Source organism: Phoenix dactylifera, chromosome 8 (assembly GCF_009389715.1).
Source record: "Phoenix dactylifera cultivar Barhee BC4 chromosome 8, palm_55x_up_171113_PBpolish2nd_filt_p, whole genome shotgun sequence".
NCBI classification, from domain to species: Eukaryota; Viridiplantae; Streptophyta; class Magnoliopsida; order Arecales; family Arecaceae; genus Phoenix; species Phoenix dactylifera.
This window is the reverse complement of record NC_052399.1, coordinates 6,155,743-6,176,603: the sequence shown is the minus strand read 5'-3', so window position 1 is coordinate 6,176,603 and position 20,861 is coordinate 6,155,743. Positions and strand designations below refer to the sequence as shown.

General features: G+C 37.2%; 2 protein-coding genes across 5 annotated transcripts; one reads left to right on the top strand and one right to left on the bottom strand.

The window, feature by feature from the left end:
• Positions 1-2,793: 2,793 nt before the first annotated feature.
• Positions 2,794-4,680, bottom strand: LOC103714005 (cytochrome P450 71A1-like). Its single transcript, XM_008801103.3, has 2 exons — positions 3,647-4,680; positions 2,794-3,552 (listed from the first exon to the last, which is right to left on the bottom strand). Exons 1-2 carry the CDS (start codon positions 4,607-4,609, stop codon positions 2,941-2,943), a joined length of 1,575 nt encoding a protein of 524 aa, XP_008799325.2. The 5' UTR covers positions 4,610-4,680; the 3' UTR covers positions 2,794-2,940.
• Positions 4,681-6,098: 1,418 nt separating this feature from the next.
• LOC103714004 (senescence-associated protein OSA15, chloroplastic) lies at positions 6,099-19,935 on the top strand. 4 transcript variants are annotated; one of them, XM_039128809.1, is made up of 14 exons: positions 6,099-6,231; positions 8,059-8,525; positions 12,194-12,373; positions 13,091-13,164; positions 13,289-13,365; positions 13,445-13,516; positions 16,843-16,911; positions 17,404-17,450; positions 17,646-17,769; positions 17,855-17,923; positions 18,023-18,126; positions 19,380-19,455; positions 19,527-19,719; positions 19,752-19,935. In XM_039128809.1, the coding sequence occupies exons 2-13, from the start codon at positions 8,182-8,184 to the stop codon at positions 19,695-19,697; spliced, it is 1,407 nt and encodes a 468-aa protein (XP_038984737.1). In that variant the 5' UTR covers positions 6,099-6,231; positions 8,059-8,181; the 3' UTR covers positions 19,698-19,719; positions 19,752-19,935. The 4 variants fall into 4 exon arrangements, with proteins under 4 accessions (XP_038984737.1, XP_038984736.1, XP_026663062.2 ...); XM_026807261.2 differs by lacking the exon at positions 19,752-19,935 and adding an exon at positions 6,471-6,556 and having other exon boundaries at positions 6,111-6,231; positions 19,527-19,740; XM_008801100.4 differs by lacking the exon at positions 19,752-19,935 and adding an exon at positions 6,465-6,556 and having other exon boundaries at positions 6,117-6,231; positions 19,527-19,740.
• Positions 19,936-20,861: the final 926 nt, after the last annotated feature.

Genomic DNA, 20,861 nt, shown 5'->3' with positions numbered 1-20,861 from the left:
TCAGTATCCTATATGGTGTAGTCTGTGCTAAGATGAACGGCGATCAAACAACACACGTCTTTAGGTATTTGGCGGCCATCCATCTCTTTATGGTCACAACAGAAGATCCTTATTCGAACGTATATATCTCGCCTTGTTAAAACCACTACTAATCAACCTTACATGCACACACCACACATAATCATTTGTTGGAGAAATTAGCTCATTCTTCTTTGAGAACTTATTTGAAGCCTCACTCTTAGTAACGCGATGGGCTCGATTGCATACCGTCCATGCAATGTGGTCAAATCCCTAAAGACCACAGTATACTGCATGCACATGTGGAACTATTGAACTCACAGCCTTGTGGAGGACGGTATCGGTGACCAATCTTAAACATGGATCATCTCCGTGAGCTACTAATAAATTGAGATTTATCTCTACTAAGACTTTTTTTTAATTCGAATAAAGAACAATATTTGACTGTTAATTTCAATTCACCAGCATGGATCTCCACCTAAATATTGAAATGCCAGCCAAGACTGGAGTTTGGCTTCAACATCCGAGTCGAGAGAATTTTCCGGACCAAACCAACGTGAGCGAGTTGGTTCCCTCTGTTTCCAATTGTCCACCGCTGGTTGGTTCGTTTTGTGCTCCCATAACCGGAACCTCGCCACCCAATTGAATTCTGGTGGCACTTTTGAACTTGCGGCCCAACTTCGCTCCCAACTTCTCATGGCCCCGCTAACCAACCCCACCCCCTGCCTTCCCTTCTCTCTACTAATTCTTTCGAAACTTAAAAAGTGTATTTTTATTTGCTATTTTTATTTTCAAAAATAAGATCACAAAGAACACAGGAGAAAAATATGTCATGCTATTGTTTTTATTTTTATTTTTAAGATCATTCTTATTATTTTTTGAAAAATAACAATAAGAAATTCTTGCTTTCATGATTTTGAAGAATAAAAAAATTATTTTTTACCATCATCATAAACACTATTTTTATCATCATTGTCATTGTCGCGACCACAACTACCACCCTTAATGCTCTGACCGTCTTCACTAAAATGTCTCCACTACCATCAAACCTCCACCACACAACCATCGCTGTTGTTACTTTCTCATATAACTAATGCTCCTTGTTTTAGTTTACATGGAGTTGTGTGATCCATTTCAACACAATTGGCTAGGAAATTGGCCTTGCAACTTACAAGGAACAAGATTTGATGACTTCAATTGATCTGCATCGTGACACCACATTTTGGTTGTTGAAAGATCTCTTTTCATCTCTGAGGCCCCAACTTATATGACCTAGAAGAATCATTAATAGACCCACTACATACCAAGCCACCTCGAGTAGGTTAGCATCCAAGAGCAATATCCATTGCATCAGAAGCTACATTGCTTATTTAAATATCCGAAAGTTATAACTACATTGTAGGCCATCCAATTTGGATATTTTCTTTTGAATCGAGTAACTTTTCGAGTTCTATAATGACCTGTCTAGCTCTAAAGGATTTGATTCATACACCAATTGAGGCGATATAACAATACTTGAGCCTGCAACTAGACCGGTCAAAATGAAAATTTATATTTTAGAAAATTTTTTTGACCGAGTATATCTCTTGAATCTTGATATAACATGTCACACATGTATGACAAGCGATTTCTTTTTTCTTGATAGAAGATAGTACATAATTATTTATTGCCGCAATTATAATTGCCAAAGATTTAAAAAACATATGTAGTCTCATTCTTTGTAATGCATATCAATTTGCATGTGATAGAAAGAAACGGGTCAAATCCCTTGACGTAATACTCTATTGTAAATACTCGAAACCGAGAGAGATGTTGGACATCAAAAAGGTAAAAAAGCAAAAAATTGTAAAGAGAAGTAAGATAGGAAAGTCCCCTTCCCCCTTCCTCTTTTTTCAACCAATCTTTAAGAGGGAGAAGGGCCAAGAATATAGAGATAACATCAATAGTAAATATTAGTATTTGAGTATAATATTATTATATAATAATTTTATTATAATAATATCTTGTATACAATATTAATATCAAATAATAATATTTTATAGTGTTGTAGTAGAATATATTACACCATTAAAAAATATGATATAAATATTATGTTATTGTAATATTAATATTCCTTTATGGTATTTTGTTTTGTAATATAATTATTTGAACATAACGATAATATTAAATATATTATGTTAATATTATGTCATAATAAATACTATATATATATAAACTATAAATATATATACTATAATAATACTCTCTTAAATATTACTATGATAATTATGTAGTAGTTATTATTAACACCATCGATAATATTATACTATTTTATTCTCATGTTTAATGATATTAATATTTTGTTTATTCTTAAATATGTATAGTATGGATTATCATATTATTTAGTATTTGTATACATAAGGAAAATTATGAATATGTAGTGGTTATTTACTTATTGTCAAGTACATACACAATATATTCAGATATACAATCACAATATTGATTATCATATTATATTAGATATTTTTATAATATAATTAATAATATAAAATTAAAATTATGAGTACAATCTAGAACGAGCAAAAAAAAAATGATGTAAAGAATGGCCATATGGTTATTCTAGCATAGATATGAACTTGCTTATGCCTGAAAAAAAAGTACGGATAAGATGGTTAGCATAGCCTATTTCAGGTCTGTGTCTATTTTGTAAATAGGTATCAGATTTCTCCTACCAAACAAAACATGATCGCCGTTCCCAAATAAAGAATTTCCAATCTGAATCTCAGCGGCATCGTGTATGTGGACAACAGATATATTTATAGATAATAATTTAGTCTTTGCCATAAATGCGACATGGGTCTTCGTAAACATAGAACTTCAAACATACCTAGCAGACTGCCAAAAGAAAGTACAGTACTGTAAAGTAGAGTAGTTTATACTGACTTAAATAATTCGAGGTTTTGCCACAAGAATCAGATTCACTTTCTTACGTGAAGTAATTCCAGCAGATTCACTCATATCCAGTGACTCTTCTTTCATCCCATCAGGCAACTCCCAATCAAAATGATGCAACAAATTGGCGAGAGCGAGCTCGACGACGGGGATCGAAAAGGCAATGCCAGGACAGCCTCTCCGGCCAGCACCAAATGGTATAAATTGGAAGTCCTGCCCTCTGAAATCAAAGGAACTGTTCATAAACCTATCAGGCCAAAATTCCTCGGCCCTCTCCCATGATCTGGGATCCCTTGCAATTGCCCAAGCATTGATCATGACTCTAGTCCCTGCTGGAATGTCATAGCCCTGCAACTTGGTATCTTCGATTGATTCCCGGGGAACCAGTAAAGGAACTGGTGTGTCCAACCTTAAAACCTCTTTAATCACTGCCTTCAAGTAGTGCATCTCACCTAGCAATTCCTCTTCTATCTTCTCTTTTAATCCAACTACCTTTCTCACTTCCTCTTGCACTCTTTTCATGTCTTTCGGGTGCCTGACAAGCTCCGCCATCACCCATTCGATCACGGTGTATGTCGTGTCAGTGCCACCAGCAAACATATCCTGTCAACATAAAGATATTGAATTGTGGACTACCACTGCTAAAATTTTCAAATACGTTAGCCAGGGCAACAAAGAGGAGACACAGTGGGCTTACCAAAGTAACAGCCTTGATACTGTCCCTGCCGAGGGAAATGCCGGAACCGTCATTCTTATCATTGTCGAGGGAAAGCAGAACATCGATGAAGTCGCAGATGTCCCTGTGATCATCACTTCCATCATTCTTAACATGCAGATGGGCCTCTATTATTTTCTCAGTGAAACAATCTATTTGTTTGGCGGTGTTTCTCACCCTTGCATCCAGTCCTCTCAACCAATCAACCCAGCGCAACCGTGGAATGAAGTCCCCCACAGGAAACGTTCCAAGCAATTCTAGCGTCTCCCTAAGCATTTCTCGGAACGTATTACCGCCATCTTCTTCCTTAGAGTACTTCCTCCCGAAAGCTACTCTGCAGACTATGTCGCTGGTTAAGGTGGATATCAACTTGCTAGGGTTCACAGGTTGCATGTTGGAGGCGGCGCAGCGAATGTTATCGATCATTAGCACCACTTCCTCTTCTCTAACAGAGCGAAATGACTGCACCCTCTTGAGGCTGAGAAGGTGGAGGACACAAATTCGCCTCACCTGCCGCCAATACTCACTATAGGGTGAGAAGGCGACATCGTGGGAATTGTATAAAAGCCTGTCGGCCATGCTCGACTTTGGCCTGCTTGCAAAGGCGAGGTCGCGCGTCTTCATGACCTCATGAGCTGCTTCAGCTGAGGAGACGATGACGGTGGGGACGCAGCCAAAGTACATGAGCATCACAGGGCCATACTTCTCGGAGAGTGATCGCAAGGAGCGATGCGCAGCGGAGCCGAGCTGGTGGAGGTTGCCGAGCACAGGAAGCCTCGGCGGGGTGGGAAGCGAGGTCAGCTTTCTCCTTTCTGATTGCATAACCTTGTTTTGGCCTAAGAAGAACGGCAGCAAGAAGAAGAAGAACAGGGGGAGGAGGAAGGAGATGATCAAAAGGGAGTGCTGGTGACACCAAGGGAACAATGAAACAACTAGAGGCATCATTTCACTGCAACTGGAATTCTCGAGTCGTGGCTTGTGGTTGTGGGTTGGAACTAGGGAAGGAAATAGAATTGGCCTTCGAGAGTTTGCGGGGTATTTAACTCCCTATTTTCCGTCTAATATATGTGGACAGCGTTGCGCTGGGGGAGAGTGCCAATCTTCCATGCTGGGGCCGACCGACGGACGAGATATTTTCTGTCTTGAGATAGAAAAGCTGTGGCTTCCGGCTTTCCTTTATTTTTTCCCGTCTTTCCTTTTATGTGGTATGGAGAGGCTAGTGAGAGATTTTATTTGCCCACAGCTTATAGAAAGAACAAATATCAAAAGAATCCGCCAAAGACCTAAAGGGAGAAGACAAATGGTCTTCATCCAGAGAAAAATGAGGAAAAGAAAGATATCCCAAATCCTACCTATTTATTAAATGGATTAAAATTTTAAATTTGTATCCGATCTGTTTATTAAATATGTAACTCAACCCAACCCACTAACCCATGTATTAAATAGGTCAAGTTAGGTTAATCGAGTTTGACAGATTTTTAACAGATTAGATGAATTTAAACTGGATAAACAGATTAAGCGGGTTGAGTTAAACAGATCAGAAACAGGTTAAGCAGGTTTTAAACAGATTAAACAGATTTTAAACAGGTTAAATAGACCGGATCAAAATCTGACCCAATTATTAAACGAATCAAAATGAGTTAAACAAGTCAAAGATTTAAACTTAAATTCAACCCATTTAATAAACATGTTAAACAAGTTGACCTACTTACGACCCAAACTCATTTATGTTAAACCCTAATCTTTTTAAAGCAGATGATTCACGAATTGAATTAATAGGTCGAATTATAAATTCCTATCTATTAGCCGTAGTGTCATCATCACCCCACCTTCAAAGAACGGTTTCCCACCCCCACCCTACATATCCAAAAATAAGCAAATAAATATGTAAAATAAAGTAACGTAAAAGGAAAAAAAAAGGGGCCAATTTTGGTGAAGAAGTTCTACATGTGTCACAGAAGCTGGCCGGAGAATTTATCCCCCATTGTGATATGGCACGGAGCTTTTGTTTGGAAACGTAGGTAGGCTTGATTGCATTATACCGAAAAATAGATGCTACTAATCAGATAGGCAATATCATATTAATAGCTGCCGACCTACTAATAGTTTGAGGTTCATTCCCACCAAAATAGTTCCTTCTGATTGGACGAAAGAACATTTGACAACCATTTTCCAATTCATCGACTCAGATCTTGATGAAAATATTGGAATGGGAGCCTAGATTGAAATCTGACTCAAAAAATAGATTCAGGTCCGGTTCAAGAGAATTGTGTGAACCAAATTCTACCGGTCCTGCCGTGTGGCATTAGTGGCCGAGGATGCCGGACCGTGGCAGCGAGAAAAGTGGGAGGTATTCGGATGCCCGTCGCAACCCATAGACCGGTGGCACGCGCGGGGCCGCATGCCGAACTTGTGGCCCTGCTTCCCTCCCAATCTCTCTCTCCCTCCCTCTCTCTCTCTCGCCAAAACTTTTCCATCCACGCCTCACTATTCATTCCCCTTTCCTATACTTCGGCCAGGCGTCTCCCTTTTCCCTCTCCCTCAACTCTTTCTCGTGCTCTAAGAAGGTAGATCCTAAAATCACTGCCCATATATGCGTATTCTGTCCTCACTCCTGGTCAATCTCATGCTAAATAGTGCCGAGATATTTTAAATTCGACCATGTTCGTAAAATGCGATGGAAATTCTGGCTGTTTGAAGGCCATCCAGCAAAATTTGTCGAATAGGAATTAGAATTTGTGTCATGAATATAAGTGAGCCACGCTTCCTTCTTTATTAATTAATTTTAGTTTACGCGAAGCCGTAGATACACTGACAACTTCGAAGGATGATGGCGTCACAAATTCGCTCCGTATTTTTTGTTGTTGTCGAGGGAGATCTTTCGTTTTTGAGGTCTGGAGTTACTCTCTCTATATTTTTTTGGATTCTTACTGTTCTACTTCACTACTATGTATTGCAGCTTTTGCATGAAAGACTCTTTTGTATGCATCTAATTATGGAACTGGCTTCACATTGTCCATGGTCACGCTACTATTATAAGACTTTATTTTTGTTGTTCTAGAATTTTTTTAGGGTAACGATTCGATAGATTTTCAAAATTGAGATGACTTTTTTGAGGTTTAAATTTGCTAAAATGGGCATATTTCTAGCAGGATCAAGGAATCCTCTATAACAGAACACAAAGTAATACAAATAAGAACTATTATATTGAGTGTAGTCTCTTATTAGAGAGATCAAAGAGACAGATCATGTCTGAACATAAGTACAAGCACATTATTTGCTTGATTTCATCCTCCAAAGCAGCGATCTGGATGGCGAACATGTATTTGAAAAGATAAGCCTGACAACATATTTCTTGAATTAGATATCATGTCATGGCTCATAATGTGTCCTCATTAGATGATAGTGGCCAGAGTTGCAAATAGAGGTCATGATTGAAGTAAAGTTCGAAGCAGATCTTGATAAAAGCTTGAGCAAAGTAAGATTTCCCTTCAGGCTATAATTATTTAGGTCTCAGGAAACTAGTTTTGGAGAAATCTCTGTGAACCAACTTTGTTGGTTATGCAGAGATGGTTCTGTGTTTGGTGTCATAGACTATTCGAATACAAGGTAATTCTTAATAGTGCACATCTTCACTTGATTGAACGAGTTGTCCCATGAAATCATAGGCTAGTTTGGGCTTGACTTAGAGATTGTGGGAATCATGAAGGCTGATATCTCCTGATCTACATTTTCTGCTATCGAAGAAGGTGACTGGTGCTTCCAGGAACTTCTATAATGACATGCTTTCTAGACAGTGGGCTACCTTGAGCGCTGTTCCTGCCAATTAGGTGGCAAGAAAAAAGGATTTTCCATGTATGGTAAAAAAATCATACTGTGTTCAGAAATGAACAGTTGCATCTAATATCTTCATGTTATATTGCTGAAACATGTAAATGTCTTTGTAGCTGTTTTTGTAGATGCAACATTTTTACAAAACACATGCTATCTAAATGCTTCGATATATTGTGTTAACTCTTTAAAGGAAACCCCACATAAATATCAGCAGTTTTTATGCTTAATATTATGTTATATGCAATAGTTTTGATTTTTGATGCATGTACAACTGTATAAAAAAAACTGAACTATTTACAGATTAGGTAATAGTAAAGGCGATCATCTTCGGTGATTATCTGATTTCTCTTTCATCTAGACCAAGCTTCCAACAGAATCACTTCTTTGAAGGAAATAGTGAATGCAGTAGGGGTTTTTGACAATTCTGTCTCCCTAAAACTAACGACGGAACTAACAAGCCCTTTATGCTTTTGCACTCTATACATATGTTATATGTTCATATCTGTTTCATTTTCCAGAAAAACTTGAAAGATATGACCAATGATTTTTGTCTTTTTCAGGCTAAGCATGGAATATGAAGTTTGAATGCAGTAAAAAGAATCTGGTTGCAAATATTAACTTGGACATAAACTCTATTCTGAAACATTGGAAATGCCTGATTTATTTATTTGTGTATTATCTGCATGCAACTAGTGGCACTTATGGCTAGCAAGACTTCTGGTGGTGCAGTAGCTATTGATAGGGCCAGTTTTACTGAGCAATGTGGATTTTTATGTTCATTTTCAAAATCAATACATCATATTGGATCCAATCCTATGAGCCAAAAAGTTGAGTTGAGGAAATCAAGTAAAGGACATTATTTCAGTGCGAGACTTGTCTCTTCTGAAAGTTTTTGGAACATCGATGGAAAGCCCTATTCTTACATGCTCTCCAGAAAACATATAGTTTTATGCTGTTCTGCTGGTACTCGTAGCAGTGAAGCTGAACAATGTCTAAGGAACTCTGAAGATTACACAGATGTTTCTAGGTATGACTTATTGTCCTCCTCTACTAATCAACCATTTATTGTTGTCATTAGGATGGTACAAGGTAACTTCATATTCTGAAAGTAATGAGAGTACAAATGTTGAAGTCCATGTTGTTTCCTTTACACAGCTTATATATGTAAAAGAATTAATAATATATGAAAGCTTAGTCAAGCTTATTGACTGGCATCATAATAAACCTAGGAGAACAAATTAAATTTTGAAGCAACAGCAGTTGTGACTCATGGTATTCCACCTTGTTATGTATTCACCTGGATTAGAATTCTTTATTGGCAATCTTTATTTTCAATGTTATCCATCAACAAAGCTGATAATTTGATTTTAATCTGAATTGTCTAGTAATGAAAAGAAAGATATTTAATGCTCACAAAATAATCAAGATATTGCATCCTAGTATTTCAGACAACTGTTGATTGGTCATGTGGCAACCGCCAGAAAGTAATATATTTGATTTGGCAGATCTAACAAAAGTGGTACATATTTTTGATGATGAAAAAGCATGACAACAGCACAGGTTATTTGAAAATTTCACATTTGATTTATATCTCTGCAAAAATCTTTTTGATTTTGCAACAGAAAGCTTCATCACTATTCTTTAACACAGTAATGATGTGTACTGTTTAATATCTACCGTCTTCGTCAGTTTGACTGAAAGTTGACTAATCCCTTCATACACTCAACATGAATTTATGTAGAACTGGATTTAACAATCTGGATCTGATGTAAAGGTCATGTCTTCAGATTTATTAGCTTCAGAGCCATAAAATTATCCAAAAGGCCTAGTGGTCAATCATGAATGTGTGCATTAAGTATACTAAACAAGAGTAGTGAGAGCTAAAAGCTTCCAAGCATAAGGTGGCTTGTTACCAATGGCAGAATGTCTTACAATATTGTAAGTAGAGGTTCTACCTCTTGGGATGTCTGAAGGAAATAGTTTTCTTCACTTGGAGGTCCACTGGTCAATCAATAAGATAACTTCGCTGTAAGGTGGAAATAACAAGGCATTCTGCTGAAGCACAAAAAAGGTAGCCTAGTGGATGAGGCTCCCACCGTTTTGGAGACCGGAGAGGATTAGATGTATGCAGCCTTACCCCTGCTTGTAGAGGCTATTTCCGTGTTTCAAACCCATGACTTCCAGGTCACAATAAAGCAACTTTTCCATTATGCCAGGCTCACCCTCTCCATACCATTGAAGCTTAAAAGTAAAAAAGTTTGTAAAGAGGTTAGAAAGATAGTGTTGGCAGGAAATTTGGCACTTAGTGATTTCTATAACATGCGAAAGGGGCAAGAATGATACTTATTTGAAGCGTCTTGACTTCTTGTAAAGTGGCTGGCCCTTCTTATCTTTTTATTTAGTAATACATATGTGAAAGATAGTTTTTTATATAAACTACTGTGAACTAGTCAAGCAATCTTATTTGTGATATACATGTACACACAAATGCATGTACTACATGGAAATATATACCTAGTGTGTTGCTTTGGAATCTCTTGAAGAAGTCACTCTTGTACCACTTTAAGTGCTACCTTATTCTAAGTTTTAAAGGGTTTCACTTCCTTACAACCGTACTCCCATCTGCTGCAGCAACTTTCCTATCTACGAATCCAAGCATATGTATATATACACATTATGTACATTATTTTAGATATAGTTATCTCGGTTGTCTCTATTTGGGCTTTGGAGGTCAAAGTCCAGAAATTGTGGAACACTTAACATGCTGCTTGTGCCAAATTTCTAGGTAACACTGAGATCAAGGATAAATGCTCTTAATACATTGAATAAGAACAGTTTTCAGAAATCAGTAAACCCACAATGCAAACTTGTTATGCAGACTGGATTACTCATTCTCAACTTTGTGTAGAACATGGTCTGCTGAACCGGCCGATTTAGGCGGGTTCAACGTATACCGTACTGGTACCGGCCCCAGTTGGTACGGTTCGGCTGGAAAAAACGGTTCCGGCCCCTATAGGGCCGGAACTAGCTAATTTACACTGTGTACCGGTGCGAACCAGGCCGGTTCGCACCGGCCCAAGTGCAGCAGCACGCCCGGGCGCCCCCCGCGCTGGGAACCATGCTTGTGCGCGGTTCCCTGCACAGGGAACGGCGCCCGCAAGCTGGGAACCGTGAGCATGCGTGGCTCCCTGGTTCGCGGGAACTGCGAGCCCTCGCGGGATATTTAATGCCACAGAGTGGCATTTAATGGAGAGGGGCGGCGCATATGCGCGGAAAGGTACCGGTTCGGTACCGGTTTACGCCGGTACGAACCGGGGGGGGGGGTGGCGCGGAAAGGTATTGGTTCGGTACCCGTTTAAACCGATACGAATCGGAACCATACCAGTATCGGTATCTACTGGTACGGTCGGTACGGTGGATCTTGGTCTAGAACAAATCTGGGAGTTCCAGCTAGTTTTTTTTAGGTGAGGTCCTGAGATTATTATAAATGGTATCAGAGCAAATTTGGCCCATGTTTCATATAGACTAGGGGATATTGCGGCACAGGCCCATTTGGATTGACTACGGGCTAACCGTGATATTTATGATTAGATTTGTGATATTTGTAATTGAATTTTAATAGATTTGGATCCTTAACCTGGCGAAACGCTAGGTCTTAAATGGGAGGAGTATCAAGTATGTGAGGACTTGTGCAAATGTGTGTTTAGTCTTACAATAGCTACGCACTGAGTAGATATTGGGTACTTATATAGGGCCAAAGAACACCTCCTGGCTATTTCTTTTGGGTTAGATCCTAGGTTGTTACGAAAACAATAACTTGAATACATGTTTACAAAGGATCCTGGACTTCTTTCATGTATGTTCCAACTTGACTAACAAATTACAGCCTCTTAGCAATTTGACTTAGACATTCACATTAACTAAAGATATTCTGGACCAAAGAAAGTCGTGTAGAAACACTATCTCTTAAAATTCACTTAAGCACTATGTATGCAGAATTTTTTGTTTTACTTAAAGTCACCAAAAAAAAGTTCCATTGAGAATGAATAATATCATGAAACTGATCATCTGTTCATTGGAGAACCTTCTTTCTTTGGATAAATATGATTGCATTTACATATAAGCACTGTGTTTGCATATACACATGAACAGGGTGGAAGCGAGGGTTTTTTGACGGACTGCTAAATTCAAAGATGGGGATTGCACCATGAAAATTTAAACTATTCTATATGTTCCATGTGGTTTAAAATGGCTTTAATCAACGGTTGTAACTCGTACAGACTCTTTGTTTAGACATCAAGTCATCTCAAAATCAAACAATTGTGTGGTGCCATTAGGACTATTAGCATGGAAGAATTTGATATAGAGGCAAATGTTCTCCAAAATATGACTTCTTATTTGGCATTTTAGACCTTGTAGATCACATATGATGGCTTAGATTTTCATTTTGCAACCTCTTTTGAATTTTCTGATGGATGCAAAAGTCTCTTTTTCAACCCTACGTGTGTATGCATTGCATTATGAACACATCTAAGAGAACTTAATTGAAGGATTGTTTGGCAAAGATATTTCTCCTAGCTTGACACACTCTACAACTATTGGAGATCTAATTCCTTCCATATAATTGGTAAATGTGTCATTGCTCTTAAGATTATATATTGGTTTAAAAAACAGTCAATCTCTTTCTTGTCGCAGCGGTCAGCTTGAAGGTGAGCAAGCTGGAGGGAATGCTCCTCAATCGTGTGATCATCACGTCATGCCTGGAAGCATTTCTAGATACTCCTCTCGAGGCTTAGCTGAAGCTTGTAAATTTGTCTACAATGATGCAAAGTTTGTAAATGAAAGGGCACGCAATGACATTATCTTGCTTTCACGGTATTATTCAAAATTATAATAAAATAGCTTCATTTGTTGTTCATCAATCATTTTCCTTTCGAATAGGAATTCAGATCATAGTCTTCTCCACAATATGCCAACTACTGTGCAGCTTTGCTCTAGCATCTCTATCTAGAGCTTCCATTGAACAAGTAACTTTAACTTAGGTTCTACGTCCAATTCTCTGCCAAAATAAAATAAACACATAATAATCTTCCAAAAGACCTTGTGAATCTAGAGGTTTCCATGACTAGTTCCTTTCTTTATTCACTCATTATATCACAAATCATGAATTAGTAGTTTGGTCATTTTAGATGCTGTGTTAAGTAAGACAATGATTCAAGTCTTGGTACTAGACTCTACACTAGTGCCTTACTGGTAGGGACCGTTGCAGTATGGTACAGACCCATTCATGCACATGGTGTATTGTTGGAGTCGGGATAACACCCCACCATGTATTGATATGGGCGCTTATTGAGCCTTTGTTGTGCTGGTGTCATATGGGGCCGGATTGTACACCTGAACATATGAATCAGTACTTACAACCTTGAAATAAGATAGGTGCACATTAACTTAATTCATGTGCACAGAACATGCTGAATCTTCTAATGATATGTTATAGGTTGCTTTCAGTATTGTTCTTTCATGTTTTCTTAATGTTATGCATCTTTACATTTGGCATGTGTACATAAATTTAAACAACGATCATGCTTCCAGTGGGATAACAAGGCTGAATAATCGTGCACGCCAGGATGTTGCAGTTCTTGGATTGGGATTTCTGAAGCTTGATGGTACATTTCTGAAAGTCAAACTGTTTACAGTTAATAGTCCTAGCTATGATTTTCGACCTTAGTTTCTTCGAGTTTTTCGTTACAAATTTAGTTTGAAATCTTAAATATGAATGATGCTTGGAAGCTCGTGCAAGGGAGGATACCGAGAAGATTGACCATGATGTGAAGAAAAAAGCTGCTCGTTTGCACCATATAGCCACAGTATGTACTAAATTTGGAACTAAATACAATTTTTATGGTCTACATGCAAGCAACTTTTGCCTTCGTATATCACATGCAGATCTTAAAGGATAAAGCTCAGTCTAAATTGAAGAGAGCAGCTGATCAGCATTGGAGTGATGGGGCCCTAGAGGTACCATTTTAAATGTTACATTTGTTTCTTTTTGATGATTCAAATCCTTACTACCTGCTAAGCGACTCAATTTTGTTACGTCACTCGTTTAAGAATTTATGCTTAGATAACCTACATTATTTACTGATAAACTGAAACCAAGTTAACTGAGAAGGGTGATCTTTACAACATGTCATTGGCTATGTGGGTTTGTATCGGGCATGGTCATCAATGTAAGGACAAAAACAATCCATATTCTTTCTAATGAATGCCTGGAAAAGTTGAAAAAAGTTTGCTATGTTTTTTTAATGCTGTTTGCTGTCCAACCATTTTGCAGAACGAGTTAACTGATAAAATGATCAAGGTATGTATAGCTGGCACTTGGTTAATTGAAGGGAATATCAATCACTCATATAGTTGCAAAGTTAGGATTTACTTATAAATCCAAATGAGTAGCTTTTACGAGAAAAAGAAAACCATTTTCTAATGATCAAAGATTATATATTCAAAAGTGAGGGGACCATAATTCCAAGTTAGTTAGGTGATATACATTTTAGTTAGTTAGGTGATAAACATTTCAACTTGGTCAAGCTAGTTAATAAAAACTGAAGAGCTCATAAAATTTAAAGTTTACTAGAGGGTGATATCCATTAACTACTTGTTCTCGTGGAAGATGTTGGACTTGATGTTCTACTTCAAAGGTGCTTGTAATATTCATTTAAGTAGATAAAACTTTATAATTATGAAGTAAATATTTGTAACATCATTAGTTGCTCCATATGCTCACACATTTGGGTTAGCAAGCCTAAGTGGGCGCTTCATAGGTGTGCAAGCTAGTGAGGAGCCTTCTCTACGACACATTTAGACGAATCTCTTGACACGGAAAATGCATTATGGGTCCTCCAAATATATGTTATTCTAACCCAGTATAGACAAGTAATCCCAAGTGCCGTATCCGACAATTTTCTGCATGAGAAGATTCCAACCATGTGAAATGAGTTTAGCTATTTCTTTTTTACACATAATTGCTTGTAATGCTCCATTAGTTAAGTAAGTTTTCCTTAAAAGCATCAAAGAGAAGTTTGTCAAATTATTCAGCAAGAAAAGTGGCTCATTCCATGTGAAATTGATTTGTTTCCACAATTTTGGGCTTCTATATGAATCCTTTTCTTCATTCAGTTTTGTCCAAGTGTTAAGTTCGGGGTAGTAATGAATTAGATTGGGTACAGTCAGCCTCCTATACCACACCATAGTCTTGACTCTGACCGGAGCCAACAACTGCCAGCGACAGACTTGCCCACAGATGAAAATTCATGATCTCAACTGGAAATGATCTGGAACCAGGTGACTCAAGATGATCCAACCTGCATGTTCCCCCAATAATAACAACAAATAGCGAGTGGCAAACGTACTATCAAGATATATTATTACATGCTCATCACATCTGGGAACTAGTAGTGAAAGTTATAATACTACAATTACAGATTTTTCCAGGTAAATGAAGGAAATCTTGGTATATTTGATCAAAAACATTTTCTTTGAATATGTAAAATGTTGATACAAACTTACAAAATAGCTTTGCTTGCTAATCCCTTATTCAAATGTGATAGAAGCACATATGGAATTTGACAAAGAAGCAGCATGGAATATTTCAAGTGGCAAGGAAAGAGATCAAAAATCTCATTTACTTGTATAATCTTCTAAACAAGAGAAGAAAAGGCTGAGAGATTTACAGGAAAACCCTCCATTCCAATTTGAGAGCAGGAGGCCAGCAAACTAGGGAAATCTGGCTCCGACAAGCTTTCTGGTTACTGTATATGCAACAAAAAACACCAGTGATTCTGCAGAAAATATGGGCACAATCTCAGTTCTGTTTGACTAGATGAGAAAACAAAACACTAAAAAGATTATTAACCATACAATCAGTTATGTCAGCAATGACAACTCATTTCTGTTTGGCTATAAGAGGAGAAAACAAAGCACCAAGAAGATTATTAACCATACAATCAGTTATGTCAGCAATCCAGTGGTTGACATTGGCTGATGAAGATTATGAATGGCAGGCAGTATGATCTCTTTGATACATCGGAAGTTCAAGAGACTGGATGATTACTCAAAATGCCCAATATAAGTCAAAGACAGAGAAGTTGTTTTGGACAAGCTCTGATGCCTTGATACTTGGAAAGCTTGCAGAAGGAAGCAATCATGTGACACACTTTTCTTTAGGCAATAACTCGGAAGTGTAATCAAACACAAAAGTTGAAATGTGTGATCAGATCACCAGGATGGTGAGACACCTCCCACTATATGAGTGTGTGTTCCTCCATGCTCTACGTACAATTTAACACATGGATCCACTCACATCAATCCACTAACAATAGTAATAGCCATATATACTAATAATATAATTAATGGTGGAGTTAATATTGCTGTTACAGCAAACCACTATACAAATAATCAAAGGAATGATATCAATAATATATATACACCAATGTTGCTGGTAGTCACAATGGAAAGTATAGATGAAATATAATAGGTTCCCAGCCAAGCATTCATGTCAAATGTAGTTCCAACTTCCAAGAAGGTGGCAGTCAAGCACTGCATTTGGAAACTGTGGCCTGCCTGCTGCAGGTGCTTGCTATGAAATGATTACTTAAGGTCCGCAAAACCAATTGTTTATCATTTTAAATATGATTAACCAGTATAGGAAAGTAGATTAGACCCAAATGAAGTGTGCTACATGGTGATTATCTTGAACAGTAATCGAAATTATGCTGCATAATATTGAAGACCTAAATGAACGACCCAAGTACCTACACCAAATGCAGGACCAGTATACTGGAGAAATAAATTTGACAACATCCTTCAGAATTAAAGCAAACATGGTTATAAGACTGTCAATTTACCTTCAGTGAATGTCATCTCGATTCAGGAGTACCATTAATAAGCTTGGCATGCATATACAAATCTTTTTAGCTAGAGTCCTAACCAAAGTTCGCTGTCTCGATACTGGATCCTATACCGGTATTATTCTATTACAGTATCAGTACGACCAATATGGTACCTGGTTTGGCATACCAAGTATTGGTATGCGCTCATATTGTTGCAAAGTAAGTAACTACCATCAACTTTTTTTACTAATGATAATTTAATCAGTGTGCTTTTCTTTTTTTTTTTGATCTGTGTGCTTTTCTTCTTCTTTTTTTTTTTTTGAACAGTACTCAGGAGTTAAACCTTGGACCTCCTCCAAGGGCAAACCCTTAGGGGAGAGGTGCCAAGCAACTGAGCTCACAATCATTGGCACTTGATTTGTGTGCATTGCTCAACAATTTTTAATCTATTGCCAGGCTGACTTGCGGCGAGCTGACTTTGTTGTCAGGCGACGTGCCATGGAAGATGCATTTATGGCTCTGAAGGTAGAAGACATACTCAGTCTGATTCTAGTAGATCCAATATGATGATTTAGTGCTGGAGTCAGTTATTAGCATTCAATGGTCCATATCATGCCCAATTTAGCATCAACTGATGGCTTTAACATTCAAGTTTTAGCAGAGATGTTATCTAATATATATTACTAATACTTTCTAACTGTTGGTGCTTCATTTGTTGTTATTGTTGATTGCCGTTATTATATACTTGATATGGTCCACATAGACCAGCATTATTTGTTCAACCTTTAAGTTGGAAACCTTAGAGTTGCAATTATTTTCATATAATTAATAGCAAATTTTGGTTCCAAGCTTAGGAGGAAGATGTCTATGATATCCATATGCCCAAAAATCTTAAGGCACTTTTCAAAATCAAAACCCATTCAGTAAATATTGTATTGAATACTTAGAAATAGTAAGTTTCTTTAGATTATGCATTAACCTTTTCTTTCGGGGCGTGGGGGGTCGGGGGCATTGCAGTTTGTTAGGAACATCCATGACATGATGGTGAACAAGTTACACCAGCGGTAAGCTCTTTGACTTCTTGGGTTTTATCTGTGTTAAAAAATTATATTCCAAGGCCAAGTAGACTCTAATTCATGACTTGGAATGAATTTATACTTCTTTGTGATGAAAGGTTTCGCAGTCTCTCCTTGCTCTCCTTGGCATATCTGCTGTGTATATACTATTTATTACTTAAAAGATGAAATTACATTTTCTAGGCCTCCAAAGCAAGGTTCTTTCTCTGTTAATGATATGATGGGTTTTATTACACTCGAGAAGAATGGAAAAGCTCTTGATCTCTTTGCCAGGGAGGTCTCTACTGATCGTATTACTGCCATAGAGGTGTCTTCTAGTTTAATGTGTTCATTGTTTATTTGATTTATTATATTAAATTCACAGTGAACATGCTTCTCTCATTGATATTTAGGAAGCATACTGGAGCATGGCATCTGCCTTGTCTGAAGCAGATGGGATTGACTACACCAATCCTGAGGAGGTGCATTCCTGTGATTTTTTCTAATATGGCCAATATTTATGTTTTGTTTGTAGTTTCTTCGTTTGCTTATTTTCTCGATTTTGGTTTTCATACTGGAAGCTTGAATTGCTAGTAGCAACTCTTATTGATCTTGATGCAATGGATGGGAAGGGTAGTGTCTCATTGTTGGCTGAATGTTCAAGTTCTCCTGATGTTAATACAAGGTATGTTGCTTTTTACTTTTATGGGGCTATTATCCTTAAATCAATCAATCAATCAAAAGTCATCCTCCTGTCATCTGTTTTGATTGAATAATTGGATATGTGAAAACACAAAGATCCATAATTCTAAAACTTCTCAGCCAACAGGATTAATTGTCCTTTCTTTTCATTTAATATCGCATCGTAACAACTTTTCCATGATATCCTTAGTCTGGAAATATATACTGAACTACAACTTGTACTTTCCAAATACAAGATACATAAGATAGTTCAAACCCCCATGAGAATAACTCTCCAAACTTTATCCAGGGTCAGTTATTTCACATTCTGTTTGGAGTTCAGACCAGAGAAGAGCAAAGAGTTCACCATATTTTAATTTGCAGATGTTTTAAAATACTAAAGATAGATTACTGCACAGTTGTATTCTGGTAAAGTTCTTTATGATGATTTAATGTTAGATAATAAATAATTTGCCTTGATATAATGGTTTTGGAAAAGTTTGCCTTGGAAATTATACAGGCACATCTTAATATTTGATGTGTAAGTTACAAATCATATGAAAGCCATGTGTGAAATTTTATCCAGTGTCTGTCAGTTTGTCTGTATTACCTCAATGATGCCAGAGAACAACAAGTAGTTCGCTACTTATTTATCATGAATGCTATAAAATATTAAAAGATAGGTGCAATTGTATTCTAGTAAATGTCTTTCCTTGCCATAGCATTAGTATAATTAGCAATCTGTTACTTTGTTTGCTTTGGAGTTCACCTATGAAACATGAGGAGCAACTATTGGTGCAATTAGCAATTTCATTGCACATAAAATGCAAACAATAAAGATTTTCATACCTTGTAACATAACAGTAAAGTTCAACTCTCACTATATTCATTAACTTTAGGTTCCTCGCAAAGTTTGGTTGTCTGAATTTTATTCTAACCATAAATATAAAATATGTTGACAAATATATGACCAAATTACTATTCAAAATAATTTAATACATGTTTTGCAGAAACAGAATATCACTATACTACAACCATTGCAGTTTACCTTGATCTTGTTAGATAGAAATTTGCTTCTTAATACAAAATTTTTACCTATACGTGTCATTGGCTTTCTTCTTCCCTTTTGTTTAATCGAAGGTGACAAAATCACCACCATTTCATTGATGAAAGAAAAAGAAAGGATGCAACCAAAGCCTTAATTCTTGAGGATAAGTTGCAATGACTGACATTCATGTGCATGTTATTTATTTGTAGGCAAGCTCTAGCAAATGCACTAGCAGCAGCCCCATCCATGTGGATTCTTGGAAATGCTGGCATGGGGGCATTACAAGTAAGTGCTTATTATTTCTATATGCGACATCAAGGAAAAAAACTAATGACGTTTTTTGGTTCTTTACATAGAGACTGGCCCAAGATAGCAACCCTGCTGTTGCAGCTGCTGCATCCAAAGCCATCGATGAACTGAAGCAGCAATGGGAGCTTGAAGAGGGTGATTGTTTGAGGTTTATGATGAACCAAAATTCTCAGGCAGAGGATAGAGACGATATTGATTCGGAGGTTGACAGCTCATAAGCATATATATATATATATATATATATATATATATATATATATATATATAGAGAGAGAGAGAGAGAGAGAGAGAGAGAGTTTCCCAGGGTGACCAAGTCAACATCCTTCAATCACATAATGTGCCTATCTGGAACACAGAATGATTTCTGCATGTTAACAAAAATTGATAAAAGATGTGAACTTTTGAACCTATATTATAATACCCAGTTTTACATGCTCTGCACAATTTTAAAGAAAATCTGTCCTCTTATTTTTCTAGAACACATATAACAATAAAACAGTTAAATCAGGCTGAATCTTCAAGTCAAGTTTTCCTGCAAAGAAAAATCTTTATATTTCACTACCTCATTAACTAGGTATCAATTCTCATGTCCCTTTGTGAATTTAAATTCAGCGCAAAAAATGTTAAGAAAAAAGCAGTCAACTGGTTATATATCATTGCAAGTGCTGTATGATTTGGTCTACTTTATGAATGTTCCAGAATCATTGTAACCTTGTTTAACAATTCCTCTGTCAAGGTTCTTGACCTCGTCTCACGATATCTTGTTATTGGATCTTTGTGGACTCATGCTTGCTGTAATGAATGTTTTCTTTGGGTCAGACATGGAGATTAATTGTCATATGCTGCGCGACCTAATAAACTGCAGGCTGATAATTTAACGGTTACACCACCCAGACTAGACCATGGTGCTTCTTGAGTGAATTTTCCATTTATTTTTCATTAATTTTAACTAGTTCATGTGGGGAAAAAAAACTTAGAAATACCAATCAGAATAAATGCATTAACATGGCAAGACAGAACCTCATGGAAGCACCAGAACTGGGGGCAAGATGTAAACGGATCAGAGAAGATTCAACTCCTGAATATTTTCATCGGCTGAAGACTGGGAAGTTAATGCAAGTATGCAACACTATATTAATAGTTTGGAAGCAGACGGCTTAATTGCTATATCGAACAAAGGCGGTGCAGGAAAATTATTCAAAGAGTACTGTAAGAATCTTCGACCGGTAAGAAGCTTTAGCAGAACTTGCAAACCTCCAGTAAGTGGATGTACAAGTAATCTGATCAACTTGAGATAGAAAGAGTTGGATTTAGTCTGCTTTAAGGGAGCTAAGCTCCTTTAATATCAGCCTGCTTGTGTTGCAAGATTGTGTAGCTTCCAA